This window comes from Eurypyga helias, unplaced genomic scaffold (assembly GCF_000690775.1).
Source record: "Eurypyga helias isolate BGI_N326 unplaced genomic scaffold, ASM69077v1 scaffold2790, whole genome shotgun sequence".
NCBI lineage: Eukaryota > Metazoa > Chordata > Aves > Eurypygiformes > Eurypygidae > Eurypyga > Eurypyga helias.
Genome location: NW_010226083.1, coordinates 20,322 through 38,702, shown reverse-complemented (window position 1 = coordinate 38,702; position 18,381 = coordinate 20,322). Strand labels below are relative to the sequence as shown.

Below are 18,381 nucleotides of genomic sequence, written 5' to 3'. Positions count from 1 at the left end.
ATCCGATCCCTCCCCTTGCTCTGGATCTGCTGGCTGTGGGATTTTTTCTCATGCTCACTGGCAGATGTGACAGCTTTTGGAACTGTATCATCTAGGAACAGCTATATCTGGAGTTGAAAAATCTAACGTGGTTTCCCAGGCAGCAGGAACGGATCGCTGAGAGAATTTCAATCTCCGACTGCTTTTGTCTTGTGGTAGTGACTTTTATTATTTATGTTTGTGACATTTCTTACAGCGCAGTTGTCAGCAGTGAATGAAAGACTAAGTCTAGTAGATTATTATAAAATCAGTGTCACTGTATTTGTGGTGTTATATTAAAGGGGTGCTGTCTACATTTAAATACAGGTTTGGCTTGATTTACGAAATCTTATGTATTAAATGTTCTTATGAATTTCTTACTGAATTAGAAAAGGCCTATTTTATGTATTTTATTTAAACATTCTCTAGCTGGGTATTGGTAATACAAGTAAACAGCTCCTGCATGAAAACCACAACGTGAGGCTGGATAAATACAGACCTTCTCAGTGAAATGCAGAACCTACACAGATTATTACAATCCATTGGATTTCAAATAACTATTTTTAGTGTATGAATTGCATTTCATTTTAACGCAATGTTCCTTTAAACCACCTGTCTGATATGGCAGTGCCTTCGTAATCAAAGATTGATGCTGACCACGTTAAGCAAATGTCGTTGGGTACCCAGGGGGATGTTGTCTTTGGAGTTGATTACATTCTGTTGTTTTTAACATGTCTATTATAAACCAGTAAGGTAGATGGAGGCCACGTCAGCTTGTCACCCTAAAACTGACCACGAACTCGGATGTTGCTTTCTGGGTTTGCAGAAAAGCACGCTTTTGTGTGTGGGCTCTAAGTGTAGTCCAGGGTTGATTGACAGGTGTAGTGATTTAATGTAAACACACAAATGTAGTGATGTAGTGTTTATACTTTGCAAACTGATACGCTGGCATGGAGCCACTGTCCTGTTTGGGGCCAAAATACCACCTGGGCTTTAAAAATTTGCATTTTGAAGTAGTTTGGGTAGAATTGTTTTCCTTATGGAGAAGTGATTAAACTATTCAGAAAACAATTGGTCCTGTGGGTGCTAATGGTGGTGGCACTTGCTGTGACACCACATTTTACCAGACCTCTTGCGCCTGAAGCAGTTAAAGAGCAAACTTGAAAGACACTGTGTGCCATGCCCTGAGTTTCTTCTCATGATGAAGATGAGGAATGAAGCTGTGAGAGTAGGAAAGATGCTGGTTAAAACAGTAACATCGTTCTGCCTGGAAATGCCCCTGTTCTGGTGGATCCAGTAGCTGTCGTGACTGACGTGTAATCAACGACTGGGAGCTGAAGCACTTGATGTGATCCTACAGGTAAACTTCCTGCTGCCCTTGGAGGCTGTGGAAGCTCTGCAGTGGCACCAGCTGTTGGTTTGAATAGTACTCGCACGACGAGCAATCAGTGTCTCTCCTTTTGGGGGATTGTCTGTACTTTTTTTTCCTTAAAGAATTGCCCGATGACTTTAGTCTTTGTCGGTTAACATGCAGCACCTAAGGGGCCTCTGTGGGGAACCCCTGTGTTTGATCAGCTGCAATACAGACCTGGAGCACAGACGCCCTTCCCATAAGCTCTCCATGAAGGTGTATTTGGGTTTTCATTGGAACTTGTGCTAAGCAAAGATTATTCTGGCTGCGAAACCTCTTCTTCCAGCCTCTTTTGTAAGTGTGTTTTTCAGTTGCTCAGCCTTTTGCTTTCTTTCTCAACTGCAAGGTGTCTTTAGTAGGCTTTGGAGGCAGTATTGCAGTGAGCACTGTCAGTGTGTGAAGTCTGCATTTCCCCGAGGATGGATTGTGTGACTGGGGGTTTAGATGGTGGAAAGGTCCTTCTGCCACAAACAAGCATGTCCCATCCTGGTGATGACAGGGTCACAGTAACCACATTTTGAGCAAATGTTTATGCGTTTCCAGGATCTAGGAAGCAAAGTCATCATTCACCTGATGGCTGCACTTTGCTCCCTAAACAAGTTTTAAGGGGAACAATGTGGAAAATGTTTGACATACATTTCGCTGTGGGGAAAAAAGCACGAGATGTGCTGTTTTCGGAGACCAGTGTCCTCTAGAAGCATGTTCATGTCTACACCACAGCACGTTATCGCTGTTCTGTGCCTCTGACCCTTGCAAATGTTTATTCTGCACAAACGGTTGGAATCTGAGTTCCTGTACAAGGAAAAGCAGTCACTATGGAATTAAGATCAAGTGGCAGAAATCCTCTACCTGATGTCAAGGAAGAGGTAGTCTTCATCACTTGAAGCATTATCAGAGGCAAATGCTAGCATTCAAGTTCCCTGTGTATAAACATTTTTTTTTTTTTCCTACTCTGCCTGTTGTCTCTCGGGCTCCCATTGCTCTCCGCTGTGCAAAGCCTTGCTCCCCGCAGAAAATCTCCCTACCTCTGAGCTGTTTCTTCATGGAAAGGGTAACTTCCCCCCCATTCCATCTTTCCTGTCTTACGTGAAGAGGTAGTGTCCACCCATCACGGTCCTCCAGTTATTCAAGCTTTCCCACCTCCGTGATCACATGCAGAGCTCTGGTTCTTCCTTTTCTTCACATCTTCCCAATTTCAAAAAGGTCTAAAACTTTTGGCTTTCTGTCTACCTTTTTTATTTGCTAGAAAATCTAACTTCAGATTTTTACCATGTCTTATGTTTGGGTATATTTAAGTGTTACTGGTTTTGGCTTGTTGCAACTGTAGTGGCTGTTCACACAAACTGTCTCTTTCAGCCCCCAAGGGAAAGGAATCTTGGTTTTTAATTTTAGCTTCTTCAGCTACCTGCTGACAGTTTGATTCCCACCTACAACCTCCTCTCTCTCTCTCTCTCCAAGCCCTCTGTCTAAGCTAGAAAAACTTGAGATGCAAAATCAGTCTTGGGCAGCTCTTCCTTTGGCAACAGCTCTGCTATCTTTAGGTGGGAATTGAATGTATATTCCTCCCTTGGAGTAACCGGTGAGAAGACAGCCTGAGCCCAGTTCATAACGACCCTTCATTCCAGGCTTGTGGAATCAACACTAAATGGCTGGAGTCCAAAGCCATTTAACCTAGGTTAAAATATAAACACGTACCTCAGGTACATTTAAAATGTTTATATCTGGCAATATGAATTTGTAGAAATAAAGGAAGCTGAGTGGTAGGAGTTCAGATGGAGATGGAAGAGGTGCCTGTCTCTTCTCTGAAGCAGGAGTGCCGTTTCACCGTGGGCAGAGCACTGAAAAGGTCACCAGAAATCCCAGCTCAGCCCCTGGCTGCTAGGTGGGGGGTCTGGAGCAAGCCACTGCTCTCTTGTTGCCTCGCCTTCAGCTGTAAAAGCAGATGGCTGACTGTTGTTAAAGTGCTTGTCACTGGAGAATGTACCCCATACAACGCAATTAACTGATATAATTAGTGTGTGATACTACCGAGTGGGCATATCGGACGGTGGCAGGGAGGAGCGCTGACGGCATTGCCTTCTCTGCTTCAGGCATCATGTTCCGCAAGAAGAAGAAGAAACGCCCGGAGATCTCCGCTCCGCAGAACTTTGAGCACCGCGTCCACACTTCGTTTGACCCGAAGGAGGGCAAATTTGTGGGCCTGCCACCTCAATGGCAGAATATTCTGGACACGCTGAGGCGCCCCAAGCCGGTGGTAGACCCTTCAAGGATCACGAGGATGCAGCTCCAGCCGATGAAGGTAAGAGAGGAAGACTACTCCCTGCTGTCCCCTGGGCTTTCCTGTTCCTTGGGGAATGTTTCTGTTGCCCACTGTGTATTTAAATGGGGCTAAGGGAGGGATCTGTAGGGAATTCGGTGGATGGTGGGGTCTGGGCTTTGTAACACTGTCTTTTTTTAGAGGTGACAGTAACTTCATCAGAAATACGGGCAGTAGTACCCTTAACTGCCGTAGTCACCGTGCCGTAGTCACCGGCTGGCTGCCTGGCACTGGAGCAAGGACCTGTGAAAGCTCCCGTGGTAGCTGACAGGGCCTGGGATGTCTTCAGCTGTTGTACAGGGAAGTGAAAAGGAGAATTTGTGGAGAGACCTGTTTTAGCAGGTTTGTCGTTCTCGTGGGTGAGCGAATTTGGCTGGTAATTAAGTTGACAGGGAAGCCTGAGTGGGAGAGAGCGGGGTAGCGCTAGCTTGCTGTTCGCGGACAGCTGAGCGAGTGAGAGCCAACAGGAGCAGGACGAAACGAGGGTTTAGGCTGGGAGGGTTTACAAAATGACATTTTAACAGAAAGTGGGACATAGTAAACAGAAGAATGTCCTTAAAGCCCTTCAGCAAAGAGGAACAAGCGACTGATCCTCGTAGATGGGTGAATTTAGATGGTTGTCTTGCTTGGATGGCTGTTGATCATGGCAGCTGGAGCCTGTTCGTAAGCGACTGCAGGGACCGGCTGTGGGAAGAGAGGCAGGTTCCTGATGACCTCTGGAGAAGGAGGTGAAAGATGGGCACAGTTACTGCGTTTCAGGTCTTGTTAGATGGTGGGAAGTTTGTGTTCCCAGTTAAAAAACCCCTACAGGGGTCTAAGAACCGAAAGGGAGATTGTAAAATGGAGATGTTACAACTTTAATTTTTAGGCAATGTTTCTCTTTTACGTCCCTTCCTATCTGATGGCTATGTTCGGCTTTTTGTGTACAGAGCCCAAAACACGGGGACTAAGCAGACTACGTTTTAGTATAATGCAAGTATTAATGTAAAATCAAACCTGCAATTTAAATGGCACATCCGGATATTTGAGAAGAATGCTGATTTAGAAAGGAAAAACTTGCTTGGGAAGAACAGGTAAAAGGAAAAGGGAGTATGTATTGCCTTCGGTTTTGTGGTGTCCTGCATGTGCTTTGAGGTTCAAAACCTAGTAGGAGATAGGACTGCAAGCCAGAGAAGGGAGAAAATGTGTAATAAGAGGCCAACTTGGTTAGATCAGGAGCTCTCTAATGAGCTTAAACGGCAGGAGGAGTGCTCAGAAGGGTGGAAAGTAGGTCAAGTTGTAAAGGGCAGATAGAAAAGAAATTTATGTGGGGACAAAACCGGAAGGCCAGGGCACAAAGAGCGATGTCATTCTCAAAGAACATAAAGGACGCGAAGGAGACATCGTCGGTATGCTGAGGAGGAGGATGGAAAGAATTTGTTCACTGCTCGTAGTGGAAGAAAGTTAATAACAGATGATGCTGAGAATGCTTAAATGTTCAATGATTTTTCTTCAGCCTTTATTGAAAAGGTTAACTGTGATCAGTGGGCTAACACGATTAACACGAGCACGAAGGGGTAAGAACGCAGGCTAGAATCAGCAAAGAACATGAGCAGAAATGAGACTTCTTAGATAAGTTACATATTTTCAAGTCAGCTGGGCCTAATGAAATTCAAGGAATTGCAGATCAGTCGGAACAGTTTCAATTCCCAGAAAGAGACTGGAACAAATAAGCAAGTAATCTATTTGCAACCACTTCCTAGGAGATAGCAGGGTAATAGCTAGCAGCCAGCGTGGATTTATCGGGAGCAAATCATGTCAAGCAACCCAATTTCCATCAATCACTGAGTATCAGGCTTTGGGTCAGGGAGAAATGATAGCTCTCCCCTTAGTCTTGACTTCACTTAGGCTCGACACTGCAGCTATGGCATTCCCAGAGCAAACCGAGGGAGTTTCCTCAGGTATTAGAAGAAGTATACTCAGAAGAATAGGGTGAGGCATCGCTGTCAAAATAGAAATGTGCAGGAAGAGATTTGCTGGAGTTTGTCCTAATACTGGTCAGTACTTTCGTCTCTGGCTCATTAGACCTGTCGATGGCGAGAGCTGAAAGGGCAGTGCAGACCTTTAAGAGCAAAAGGGGTTAAATACCCAACAGTCTTTAAAAACCAGAGAAGAATCTTTAATACTGATTTTTTTTTTCTTTCCCACTAAGTCCAAGTGCAAATACTCTCTTAGACTGCATCAGAGCTGATTATTACTGATAAACTTAATTTGAACAAACTTCTGTTCAGTGACACCAGTCAGTGGTAAGATTTTTTTTTTTTTTTTTTAAAGTGCTGACTGGCCCTATTAGGCCAAGCCCTTATCCATAGAGCCCTGGATCCAACTATCCTAGTTCTTCCTCTTTCTTTGACATGTGCTGTTTGGAGGTTGTGAAGGGCATGATCTCTGTGAGATACAGATTTAGCTCAAATTTGGGTGTTCCCTCACTGATCTGATGCAGTCTTTAAACACAGCTGCGAAGTACAGCTGACTTCCCTAACTCCCATCGTCTCCATCCACCGGGGACGGGACTGACTTAGCAGATCAGCAGTGTAACAGGAAAGACTTGAGTCTAATTTTGGGAAGCTTTTAACTAGGATGTGAGGTGAGCGCTGGAATGGATTTTCTAGAGTGGAAACGGTTTGAGGAGTTGGTGCCCTCAGTGTGTGTTTACTTGACGGCAGCTGGGGCCACGGAGGAAGAGGCAGGTGTGTGGTGAGGGAGGTATATGGCTACGATAGGACTGAAGAGCAGAATTTCCTGCTGCAGCTGATGGTGATGTGCAACGGTCTGTGTCGGGTTCTCCTCTCTCCACCATGTTTGACAAAATCTTCTATTCTGCCTCTCGTTCTCAGGCGCTGAGCAAACCGGGTGCTCGTTTTGTGTGCTGTGCTGGCATTCTGTTGAAATTAGTGGAGCTGCTGTTTTGCACCAGCTCAGTATTAGGCTCGGTGTAATTAATTCAGCATCTTTAGAAGGTCCCTGTAGTTCAGCTGGCAAACGGGAGATTGCCATCACTCCAGGGGAAGGACTTTCCTCAGGCAGAGATTCATGAAAGTGTAGGAGTAATCCTAAGCTGTGAATTTCTGTGAAGAAATGAAACATTTTGGTTCCCAGCACTAAAAAAGCTTCTGTAAGCTTTTCAGTTCCAGAAGAAACGAGGCTGAGCACTACATAATATACGGATGGCTTCAAGTGTCCTACTTGTGTAGTGCTGCTGCTCGTCTGGATGGGAGCCTTGTTCTTCATAGAATCATAGAATGGTTTGGGTTGGAAGGGACCTTAAAGACCATCTAGTTCCAACCCCCTGCCATGGGAAGGGGCACCTTGCACTAGACCAGGTTGCTCAAAGCCACATCCAGCCTGGCCTTGAAGACATCCAGGGATGGGGCATCCACAACATCTCTGGGCAACCTGTTCCAGTGCCTCACCACCCTCTCTGGGAAGAATTTCTTCCTGACATCTAATCTAAACCTCCCTGTTTTCAGTTTGTACCCGTTACCCCTTGTCCTGTCCCTACAGGCTCTTGTAAAAAGTCCTCTCCCAGCACCCTTGTAGGCCCCCTTCAGATACTGGAAAGCTGCAATGATGTCTCCTCGGAGCCTCCTCTTCTCCAGGCTGAACAAGGCCAATTCTTGCAGTCTTTCATCATAGCAGAGGTGCTCCAGCCCTCTGATCATCTTCGTGGCCTCCTCTGGACTTGCTCCAAGTGGTCAATATCCTTCTGATGTTGAGGGCTCCACAGCTGGATGCAGCACTCCAGGTGGGGTCTCACCAGAGCAGAGTCCAGGGGCAGAATCACTTCCCTCGACCTGCTGGCCACACTTCTCTGGATACAGCCCAGGATCATTGTTTGCTTCCAAGGCAGTTGTGAGCTGCTGTGACCCTTTGTTCATCATTTTTAATTATAATAGCTTGGCAGCACAGAGGCGGGTGCGGCGCTGGAACAGCGTGGTCCTCACTGGTCAGGATTAAGACGCGTTAGCAAAAATTATAGAGAACCAGACAAAGGGAGGCTGATGACCACGCTATTGAGAGTGCTTCAGGGGGGCGATGGGCCTTGTGTCAGAATAGCAGGTGGTTTGCGCAGATGGAGCTTACGGCGTATTGTAACTTCTTCGGAGAACTAATTTAGTGATGTAGTGTAGCCCAATTTCAGCACCACGGAGTCGGGAGTGCTAAAAACATCACGGTTTTGCTCTAATGTTGTCCTTCAGAATGTGAGTGCAGCAGCAGAATTCCCTGTTCTGGCTGGAAGTGTTGCTGCCTCTGGCAAGAAGATGTGATCAAATGACTCCTTTATTTTTTTCCTCAGTAAAGGACAATGGGGAAAAAAAGAAACATCTCTTTTTCCTAAATTCTGTGACCCTTCTTTGGTTGGAGAGACAAAGTCTAACCTCTCTCAAGAGAAACTGAGCCTCAGCTTTGCTAACTTCCCCCCTTCCCTGTGTTTCACAGACCGTGGTGAGGGGCAGCACTGTCGAAGTGGAAGGCTACATCTCCGGGATACTCAACGACATCCAGAAGCTTTCTGCCATCAGTTCGAACACTCTGAGGGGAAGGAGCCCCACCAGCAGGAGAAGAGCACAGTCCCTTGGGCTCTTGGGGGAAGACAGACCCCCCGACATGTATCTGCAGAGTCCTGAAGCAGACTGGGCAGACAAGTATGGAAACTACCTCAATTGCAACGGTGGGACCAAGGTGACACGGAGGCAGACCATGTGGCCAGACTATAAACCTCGGCTGGAAGGACAGCCTCACCCCAACGGAATGGTGGTGAAAGCACAGTCCCTCGGGCCTTCGGAGTTCCAGGGTGCTGACGGCAGCTGCCTCCAGCGCGCCTCTGGCTTGCAGCACATGCCGACCCTAGCAGGGGAGAGCGAGAAGACGGGAAAAAAGAGCTCAGAAGAGTGCTGGCCTCAGCCTTGTCTCGTGCGACAGGCAAACTCCCGGCCCGCAGGGGAGGGCAGCCCTAGCTCCAAATCAAGGGAGAACAGCTTGAAGAGGAGGCTGTTACGCAGCGTGTTCCCCTCATCCAGCGGCTCCAACAAGTCAGGCCCTTCCCTGCAGATCAAGGTATAGTAACTCGGTGGGTTGGAGCGAGCGCAATGTTGACTTTACAGTGCCAGAGGTTGGTTCCGCAGCTGAACATGTTTAATTGCAGACATCACGGAACTGTCTGTTACTGTTGTGATGAATGCTGAAACCAAAATGGTCCTGGACAGGGGAAACGAGTGGTCCGCCTAGGCTTCGCAGACTATACGGCTAGGCATGGCTCAGAGGCAGCCAGGTTGATGTGAGGAAGGCTTGTTAGTGGAGCTGTGCTGCAGAGGTGTAGGTTGGGAAGGAGGTAGGGGACTTACTCATTTTTGCCCTTCTGTAGCAGTAAAGGCATAACTTAAATGCCGTTATATGAGCATAATTGTGCTTTTGCCATTTGGGAAATTGCCACAATTTACATTAGTAGTTCCATTTTGCACTGGCAAATGAATATATTATCTCAAGAAAGCTTGTTGGTTATAGCTGTATCTGCCAATCTGCCTACAACAGGAACGTTTCCATCAGCGCCCACGGTACTGTCAAACAGGAAACCTGACTGTTGGGTTTTGGTAAGGATGTAACAGCCCGTAGCTAGGTCACCCCCAGGAAAACTGTCCTGAATGAATGACTCCCTTACTAAACCAGGAGAAAAACTCCAGTTACTGGAGAGGAAATTCAGCCCTTGAGGGCACGGCTCCTGATGCAGCCCAGGCTAACCCAGCACTCCTTCTCCTCGTGCAGTTGCGCGGCGGTTTCTTGGCTGTGCTGGTGCAAGCCAGCCTGATTTCTAGCAGGTGTGGCGTACCTGAATGTGGAGGGAGGTGATGGGAATCCCTGGCCCAACAAAAGTGGCTGCTCTGAAGCCTACTGCAGGCTGGGGCTCTCTCCCACCCAGCTCCTTGCAGTTTGCGTAAGGATCAGGCTCAAGGCTTTCAGGCGCAGCCTCTCTCTCTCCATGCAGGTTCCGTTTTCCAGGGAGTGGGATTTAAAAGGAATGCAGTGCTTGATAGCACAAGCTACACTTATGGCTGCCCCTGGCTGTGGGCTGATCAATACTGGCTGGAGGCTTGTCTCGGGGTACTTAGAGGGGCTGGTGTCGTCTTTCTTCTCCAGCCAGAGCGGCTTTGCCGTGGCTCAGCGCTCTGAGGAGGAGGAGCGGAGGTTACGCGTGTGTGTGCGGACGTGCTGGGGAGTGTTTGAACTCGAGCTGCTTGTGAGAGGAGAGGAGTAGGAAGACCTTGAGGTTATCTAGCCCACCTCCCTGCTCCAGTGAAGGATCTGCGCCATGGCTGGCAATTGTTGAAGCTGCTCTTAACAGCCCCCAGCGACGCAAACCTTCGTCTCCCTCGCAGATGGAGACGATGATGTGTAACTGTGGTGTGTAAGAAACGCGTAATTGCAGATGGAATGGGAAGGGGATGTAATTGGCTGAAAATGGGGATGTGGGTGCCATGACTGGCTGCCTGTAGTCACCATGGGAAAGTTGAGCACTCGTTCCTTTCAACCTCATGGGGGGAAGGAGTGGGAGAACCAGTGACACCTCAAAATGCCCGGAGACTAAAAATGCCTATAGAGGGGCCGTCAAATTACGGGAACAGGAAATAATGCTTACGTGCGGTTCCACAAACATGTGTGAGCTTGCATGCTTGTTGTGTGCCCTTTTGCATGCTCTGGGTTATGTGAAACTTTTTTTTCCCCTCTCTCCTGAGACAAAACAGGAGTTGGGAAATACATACTTGGTTGCCATGAGCGTGTCTCTACAGGACTGCAGGAGTGGAGCTGGTAAACGAGGAGGAAGGAACTCCTGACAGGCAGGCCGTGTTGGCGCACTCCTGCAGCCCGATGCCAGCAGCGACTCCATCGTACTTTCCGGGCCTCCCTGTGTGTGAACATGAGCTGCGTGTCTTAGGCTTATGCAGATTTTACTGTTGACAAAAATCCTTGATTAAAAGCCAAAGTGCATAGAATTAAATTCTATACAATTATTTTGTGAGACAGGGAAAACGAGCGCGCTCTTAAAAATTTCTCTACTGCCCGTTTTTGGTTCCCATACCCATATGATTAACGTTATTAATAATCTGTCTGAACTGTGAGAGAGAAAAAGCTTGTTGCTTTGAAGTGTTTAGTTTGCCCTATAATATAAATGATTGGCTCGCTCTTTCTGAAGTTGCTGCTTCGTCAGATCACTGTTATTTTACATATAGCTAAGTGTATAATGTATTTTATACCTAACCTGCTAGATGACGTTGAATTTTAATTAGTCAGCATGTCCAGGGCGAGTATTAGCACTTCAAGATTTACTCTTCCTGGGAGACCTGTGTGTAGTGCGAACACGGGAATGCGTATCCTGAAGCCACGTTCCCGCAGGCTGTGATCTCACTACATCTCATAAACAGGGTTGGGCCTGCCTGGTGCTTGAGTGGGAGGTCTCGGAAAGCCTGGAGCGCTTCGGGAGAGAGCACTGCTCAGCCAAGTTCATTGTAGGTTGGTTTGGGGCCAGCAAAATGGCAAGGTGGCAGGTGGCTCTGTGTGGTTGTGTCACACTGGCCACCCACAGCCCTCCTGGTTCATGGTGCTTTTCCCAAAAGAGCGTGTTAATTCTGAGCCTGACTGACAGGAACGCTCTGCAGGTACCAGTGGAAAGTGCAGGGAGAGTTTTCAGTAGGCAGTGTGTAATTACCCAGAGGGAATTAGGCCAAGACATCAAAGTGATTTACAGCTTTGGCATGAATCCTCTTTCCTTTTATATATAGGAAGATCAGAGGCACAGGGGGATAAAGGATTTTCAAATTCCCTGCAACACAGGTTGCCCCTGAGTTTTGGTGGCAAGGTTGGAATGCTTTTTAGCAGCTGATTTTTTTTTTTTTTCTTTTTTGTGGGTTTTGTTTTGTGGCGTTTTCTTTAAAGCACGTACTTTGAAAGGTGCCTTTTAAACTGCCTCAGTCTGGAAATCCTTAAAGCACAGCACCCATCCTGGAGCTGATTCTTGAAAATCTGCATCCGTGTAGCTTCCCCAGTTATGCAGCGTATATGGGGCAGACCCTGAGGCAAGAACCTAGAGCTCTTGCCCCCCGTCTGCTACAAATTGTACTGGGCCCCAGTGTCATAACACCCGACGGATTTCTGTTTTCTCTGTAGTCTAACCATCACTTTTTCTTCCTTCCACTTTTGTATTTGTTCTTCTCGAAGCCTAATGCTTTCTTCAGGCCCCAGCAGTGGGGTTCACCACACAGCCCTGCAGCCAAAGCCCAGTCTCTCCCACCAGATCAGCCTGCGTCCGATTTCCCCAGGGTGGTCTCAGAAGCTGGGACCCCCCAGAAGTCGCCAACAGTGGAGAAGGCGATTGCGCTGCCGCAGGGCAGGCCGTCACCCGCCGGCTCTCCCAGGAACCGGCAGACTCAGACTAGTTCTAGCAACCTCCACCTTCCCCAGGATTCTTCTGGGAAAGGGCAGCTGGCGGGCGAGGACCCAGTGGTCGTGACTCACGAGCAGTTCAAAGCTGCCCTGAGGATGGTTGTGGACCAGGGAGATCCCCGGACATTGCTCGAGAACTACGTGAAGATCGGCGAAGGGTCCACCGGCATCGTCTGCATCGCTCGAGAGAAGCACTCGGGGAGGCAGGTGGCGGTGAAAATGATGGATCTGAGAAAGCAGCAGCGCCGGGAGCTCCTTTTTAACGAGGTGAGTGCAGTGAGGAGAGGTGGGGTTTCGCTGTCTGCCACAAAGCCAAGGAACAGTTGGTGTGGTAAAAAGAAGGGAAGAGCAGGAGGCACCTTCCTTTGAATAGAATCGTGCTAGTACCAAGAAGGGAAGTGGCTGGGGGGTGGAGGCTGCAGCACTGTGGGGCTGTGCACGCTTGCTTTGGGTAAGTTTGTTTTGTGGTGGTGAGGTGTCCACTGTTCTTACAGGTGGTGATAATGAGGGACTACCAACACGTCAACGTGGTGGAGATGTACAAGAGCTACCTGGTGGGAGAGGAGCTCTGGGTGCTGATGGAGTTCCTGCAGGGGGGAGCCCTCACAGACATCGTGTCTCAGATCAGGTACAAAGCAAAATCCCAAACATCAAAGCTCGTGTTGCCACCTGGCAGGCAAGAACAGAAGGGAGATTTCTGGGAAGAACAGATTCCCTCAGACACCTTGTGTTTGCAGTGCCCTGAAACTACTGCACCCTACAACTGTCATCCCTTTGAAGGACGCGATACGTCCGATGTAGAAGGGGCCTACAGCACTGATCCCTTTAGATACCCGCTGTTCACGCACTTCGTGACCTTCCCTGTAAAACACAGTACTCATTAAAAGAATTGTTTACTATATCTGTGGTACTCTGGCCAGGAAGCTCATTGAGTACGTATAAAAGAGCATGCAGACGTAAGTTGTCAGTGGTGCAACCTTCACGAGGTTGAATTTGTGGCTAACTCCTCCGGAGAAGTGCAGCAGAGCCTTCGGATCTGGACTCCTTCCCAAATTTCATTGCCTAAAGATAGCAACTACTGGACACTCTCCTAAATTTGTTTTCTTGTCCACATCACTTCAATATTCATTAATGCCCAAAGCATTCCTGTAGGGCAAAGGAGCTGTTCTCCAATGGCCTCTAGAATCCCACTCACGCGGGGTTCTGGTGATGCAGTTGTGATGAGCATGTCCTACCCGTGACCCCGGAGCACCCTCCTCCTGCTTCCCAGCAGTCCTGCGAGGCTGGGAACTGGCACAGGGAATGCCAATGAAAAGACTGACCAAGAAAGTCTGTAGGATGAGCTTCCCTTTTTTGAAGATTCAGAATCTTAATTGGATTACAATTAGGTCGTATTGCTAACACTAATTGCATTTACTTTTTTTAATCATAGTATGCCTTTAATTCACTTACGTGCTTTGACTGGCCTTTACTGATCCCGTGGTGGATTTCAGGCATGTGTCTTGGTCTGCTGGGTTCTCTGTTTTGGAATCTGTGTCTGTGATGTTTGGGAGGCACAAGAAGAGGACATCGGCCTTCATAGCCCCTACAGCCCCACCTGTAAGGGGTGTCTCAGGACACTGAGGTGGCCAGGCTCTCCAGCACTGAGGTCAGAGCCACATCTCGGGGTCGGAGAACCAAGGTTTGTCAGTCACATACCTGCTCCTGGACAGAAAAAGGAACATTCAGTCCCAAGGAGTGCTGGGTTACGGCATTGCAGGGCCAGTGAAACACTCGTAGCTCTTAGCCATTGGTCTTAGAACCAATGCAACTGCAGATAAAAATAATCTGTAGATGTTTATGAAGGGTCTGTGTAGTTCACATCTGCCAGTAAGATTGAATTCCAGTGTGGGACCTCAGCCTACATCTGAGTTATTTTACGAAGCCTTCCCTTGAACCTTTTAATGAATCCTCTTAATGAATTTCCACGTGGTGGAAGCAGGATCAGTTACAACCACAACGTTTATCCAAAGTAAGCTGCGAGCCTTTATCAGTTTTTCACAGGGAGGAAAATACCATCATTCCACTCATTAAACACTTGCTGAAGATGATAGCTGATTTGCATCTGCAGGAGTGAGCTAATCCCCTAGTAATCTGTTTTATGCTATGCAGTCACTTGACTGAAGCTGAATTCCATATGTGACGAGCTGAAAGTGCACCTCTTGTTATCTTCTAGAACCACAGAGCTCAGAAGCTCTCAGCTTTTCTTACAGCTCGAGCGCTATGAAACGAAAAGCACTGTTTCTAGAGAGGTTTGGTTCCGTGTTGCAGAAGTCCCTCTCGCGTTAGGGGTTAAATCACAACGGCCAAAGCAGCTCCCTGCTACCTTGCAGACCTGTTTCTGCCGTCGGCGTGGCACAGGGCAGCCACCAGGCACGCAGGGTCCTGGTCAGGCGGTTGGTTTGGTGGAGGAAGACATGAACACCAGGCAGCGGAAGTAAAATTGCTCAGCCGAAGGTGCAGTGTTCTTCACGGATGTGTAGAAATTGCTCTCGTTTATTTAGAAGATCCTGGTGCCCTCTGTGGAGTTCTGCCCTCCAGGCTCTCTCCTCCTCAGTCTTACTTGCAGACCTGGATTTGAGGAGGTGGCATTTCTTTGCCCTCAACTGAAAACGCTGCTGGAGACAGGCTGAGAATCCAAAGTGCTCAAACCGGGTGCTTCAGCTACTCTTTGCAATACTTCTCTTCTAGCATGGCTCATACAGGTGTGCAGAGGACACTGTCCCCGGGTAGAGGGGAGAATTTTCATTTCTGCCATTTTCACTGAATCAGGGAGGTTCTTGTGTTTGTATTCATCTTCAGAACGTCTTGCTGTTTGGAAGTTCTCTGTGCTCACGCTCCGTGTGCTAACAGAGGGAACGGTAAAACTCAGCAGTGTCCTCCCTGCTTTAGCCTGTGCTACCTTTAGTTGGGTACTGGAGTATCCAAGCTCTGGCTGCATGAAGCCCTTGAAGGACCCCTGTGTTTTCTATCCATTCCGTGTTTAGGTGCTTTCTGGAGGAAGTTGCACAATGTGTCGTGTGAACAGCTTTCCTGTATGTGATAAAAAGCGTTCTCAGCTGTTACTGAGGCACCTTGGCACGAAGAAGCAGCCTTGCCTCTCAGAATTGCTTGAAACAGCACCTTGCAGAATATATGTAGACATGAGATTTAAAATACAGTTTCTCTGTATTAGACGTATGAAAACATAAAACTGCTAACCATCAAGGCAAGAATGTTTTCAACAGTAAGACAGTCCTAGGAGAGCAGTGAAAGTGAGATGGTGATGGCCACGGGCACCCAGATACGCACCTGCACTCGCGCTGTGCCGTCAGAGTCCCCGTGGGTGGACGAGTGCTGCCCAGCACAAGGCAGCTAACTCCTGTCTCTCTAATTCCAGGCTAAACGAAGAGCAGATTGCAACAGTGTGTGAGTCGGTGCTGCAGGCGCTGTCGTATCTTCACTCTCAGGGGGTCATTCACCGAGACATCAAGAGCGACTCCATCCTTCTGACGCTGGATGGAAGGGTGTGTTTCCTCAGGCGAACTGCCCCCCCGTCTGCTGCTGTAGCCTGGGTCTCCTTGGTTCTTTCCTCTCCACAACCTCATCCTCTTAACTCCTCTGAACCCCCTTTGTATTTTGCTGTTTCCCTCCATATTTTTCAAAAACTGCGTTAAAGGTTGGTTGCTTTTCTCTTTGTACAGGTCAAACTCTCAGATTTTGGCTTCTGTGCTCAGATCAGTAAAGACGTACCTAAAAGAAAGTCCCTGGTAGGGACTCCCTACTGGATGGCTCCGGAAGTTATTGCAAGGATACCATACGCTACTGAGGTAGGGGACCGCTTCCCTAATACTGCTGGAAGAGGCAGGAAGTGATAGTCTGGAGTGTCACAGGGCAGTAACTGTTGGCTTTTCTGGAAGAGTCTCTGGAGTCTGTTTTAAAATACAAATGCCACTATGAGTGCAGGTTGGATTGTGATGGTATCAGTATTTCCTAAAAGAGCAGAAAAACAGGTTGTTCTGCTTCCGGGAACAAGGTGTAAACTTACTCTGTTCTTATACCTGAAGCCTGGCACAGGCTTGTAGTGCAGCCAGATGTTGGCAAGGAGGAACCCCTGCCAGGATATGGATCAGTCGGAGGAGGGGAGGGAAGGCACAGATGGGAGCTCTGGAATTACGGGCAGGTGGCTGCAGCCTGATGAGTGTTGTTTACCAATCAACCAGGTGTAGCACAAGCAGTTACTTGCAGACTTTTACATGTTGCAACACCAGCGTGGCTCGGTCCTGGCTGGAAAGCTGGCTTCGTTAACCCCTGGTAAGGAGCCCGGTAGCATCCAGCGGGTGGATGTTTCACTCTCTCCGTAACATTTGCCGTGGGTGGGGTGTTGTAGTCTTTGTGAAAGCGACAAAGCTCGAACCAGTTCCTCTGAACTGTGTGTAGTGATGTGATGTTGGCTCCTGCAGGTGGATATCTGGTCGCTGGGGATCATGGTGATCGAGATGGTGGATGGAGAACCCCCCTATTTTAGTGATTCTCCAGTCCAGGCAATGAAGAGACTCCGTGACAGTCCTCCTCCCAAACTGAAAAACTTCCACAGGGTGAGCATACTGGGCAAACGCGCTGGTGTTTATCGTGGGGACACACGCGTATCGGCCGGTGAGGCTGGCTGTGAAAGGAATCTTGCTAGGACGTGCTTCTTGGGGAGCAGCTTTGGCCCTGGTGCCGCAGCAATGCGAGCTGCTGCTGACAGCTAGTGGCTGCTTGGGAAACAGCCCTGGTAACGCGAGGGCACTTGGGCACAAACCAGGTTTTGCAAATCAAAGCTGCTTCGGGTGTTAATGCCTTGCTGATGCCGGTAGAGTAGCTCATCTTCCAGGGAAGGACGTAGGAGGATCCTTGCTCTTGAGAGTTTCCAACCCCATGGCTTCTGGAAGGGCCAAGACTGCGTTACGGGTGGAGCAGGAGAGCTCAGCACAGGCGGTAGCTCATGGAGACCCTGCAGCTGCTTTGAAGATCGACCCAGCTTCATGGTTTCTTATAAAAAAGCAGCAGTGACATAAGAAATACAGTGATTACCCTTTTGTCACCACTTAGAGCAGTCCTCCTTTCATTTCAGCCCAAGCCTCTGAGATCAAATAGCTTCTGCAGCATTCTGAGCTCTCCGGCCTTTCCAATTAATCAGAATATCTGCAGCTGCTAAAGCTGAATTATTTAACAGGGTAGACTGCTGAACTAACGGCGTTCACTCCAACAGCAGCAGCTGCTCTTTCCTCTCTGCCTGTACAATGCTCACTGAGATTTCAAGGTTGTGTTCTGGGCGCAGAGAACATGACTGCTCCATAGGCGGAGCGAAGCCGGTTCTGGCCTGGATCGCACACCTTGCTTGGTGGCATGACCCTACCGTGGACTGGGAAAGCCAGAGCTTTTTAGAGTCTTGCTCTGCTCCACCTTGTCCTGGGAAGCAAACTGGCTGCCAGCAGACCTCTGTGTGGCCATCCGCCCCTGTCTCCATGCTGAGCAGAGCCCAGCACCGGCGGGGGATCCAGCTCTCCGGTGTGATGGCCATGGATGCCCCACCGGGTGCAACAGGTCAAGCGCTGCTGCCTGGGGGGACGTCGGCTGCCTTTTGACAGCATCGCTCTGTCAATAAATCTAGTGAAAAAGGCTGGATCCTGGCACGCTACCTGGCTGTCCTGTGCCTTCTCCCTCTAGCCGTCGCAGAGACGTCGTTCAGAGTGCTCATGGAACAGGCAGGAGCTCAGTGTGAACAGTATTTCATGATCTACCTCTGTTAACCAGTGCTGGGAAAGTGCCCCCTGTCTAAAATGGATGTAATTAGCAGCATTAAAATAAATGAATAAATACCAAGTTCATTTCTTGTTCAGCTTTAGCGATGCGGAGGATTACCACCGGCAAGAGATGCGCGGTGCCTTTCGGGGGTTCTTGGGTCTGGCTGCTCAACAGGCTGTCACACACCTTTTGGAGGACAAAGCTGCTGAGGTCACTGAGCCTTTTGGTGTATGATGCTGCAGTTTCTTCCTCTTCCTGCAGCATCAGGTTTCCCGACTCTCAAAGCCCAATTGGGGGTCCTATTTAACTACTTTTTCCACAGTCTGTGGCTGGTAAAAGAATGAATTGGTTC

The 18,381-nt window shown here is 48.5% G+C and overlaps 1 protein-coding gene across 2 annotated transcripts in view; it reads left to right on the top strand.

Moving 5' to 3' along the window:
• Positions 1-3,524: 3,524 nt before the first annotated feature.
• The window catches only part of PAK6 (p21 protein (Cdc42/Rac)-activated kinase 6), a 15,381-nt gene continuing 524 nt past the window's right edge, over positions 3,525-18,381 (top strand). Inside the window, exons 1-7 of one of the 2 annotated variants that reach the window (XM_010151388.1) lie at positions 3,525-3,728; positions 8,226-8,843; positions 11,997-12,488; positions 12,716-12,849; positions 15,640-15,766; positions 15,944-16,069; positions 16,703-16,837. In XM_010151388.1, coding sequence (XP_010149690.1) covers positions 3,525-3,728; positions 8,226-8,843; positions 11,997-12,488; positions 12,716-12,849; positions 15,640-15,766; positions 15,944-16,069; positions 16,703-16,837 — 1,836 coding nt within the window. The remainder of the gene's footprint in view (positions 3,729-8,225; positions 8,844-11,996; positions 12,489-12,715; positions 12,850-15,639; positions 15,767-15,943; positions 16,070-16,702; positions 16,838-18,381) is intronic. The other variant, XM_010151395.1, reaches the window with a different exon arrangement.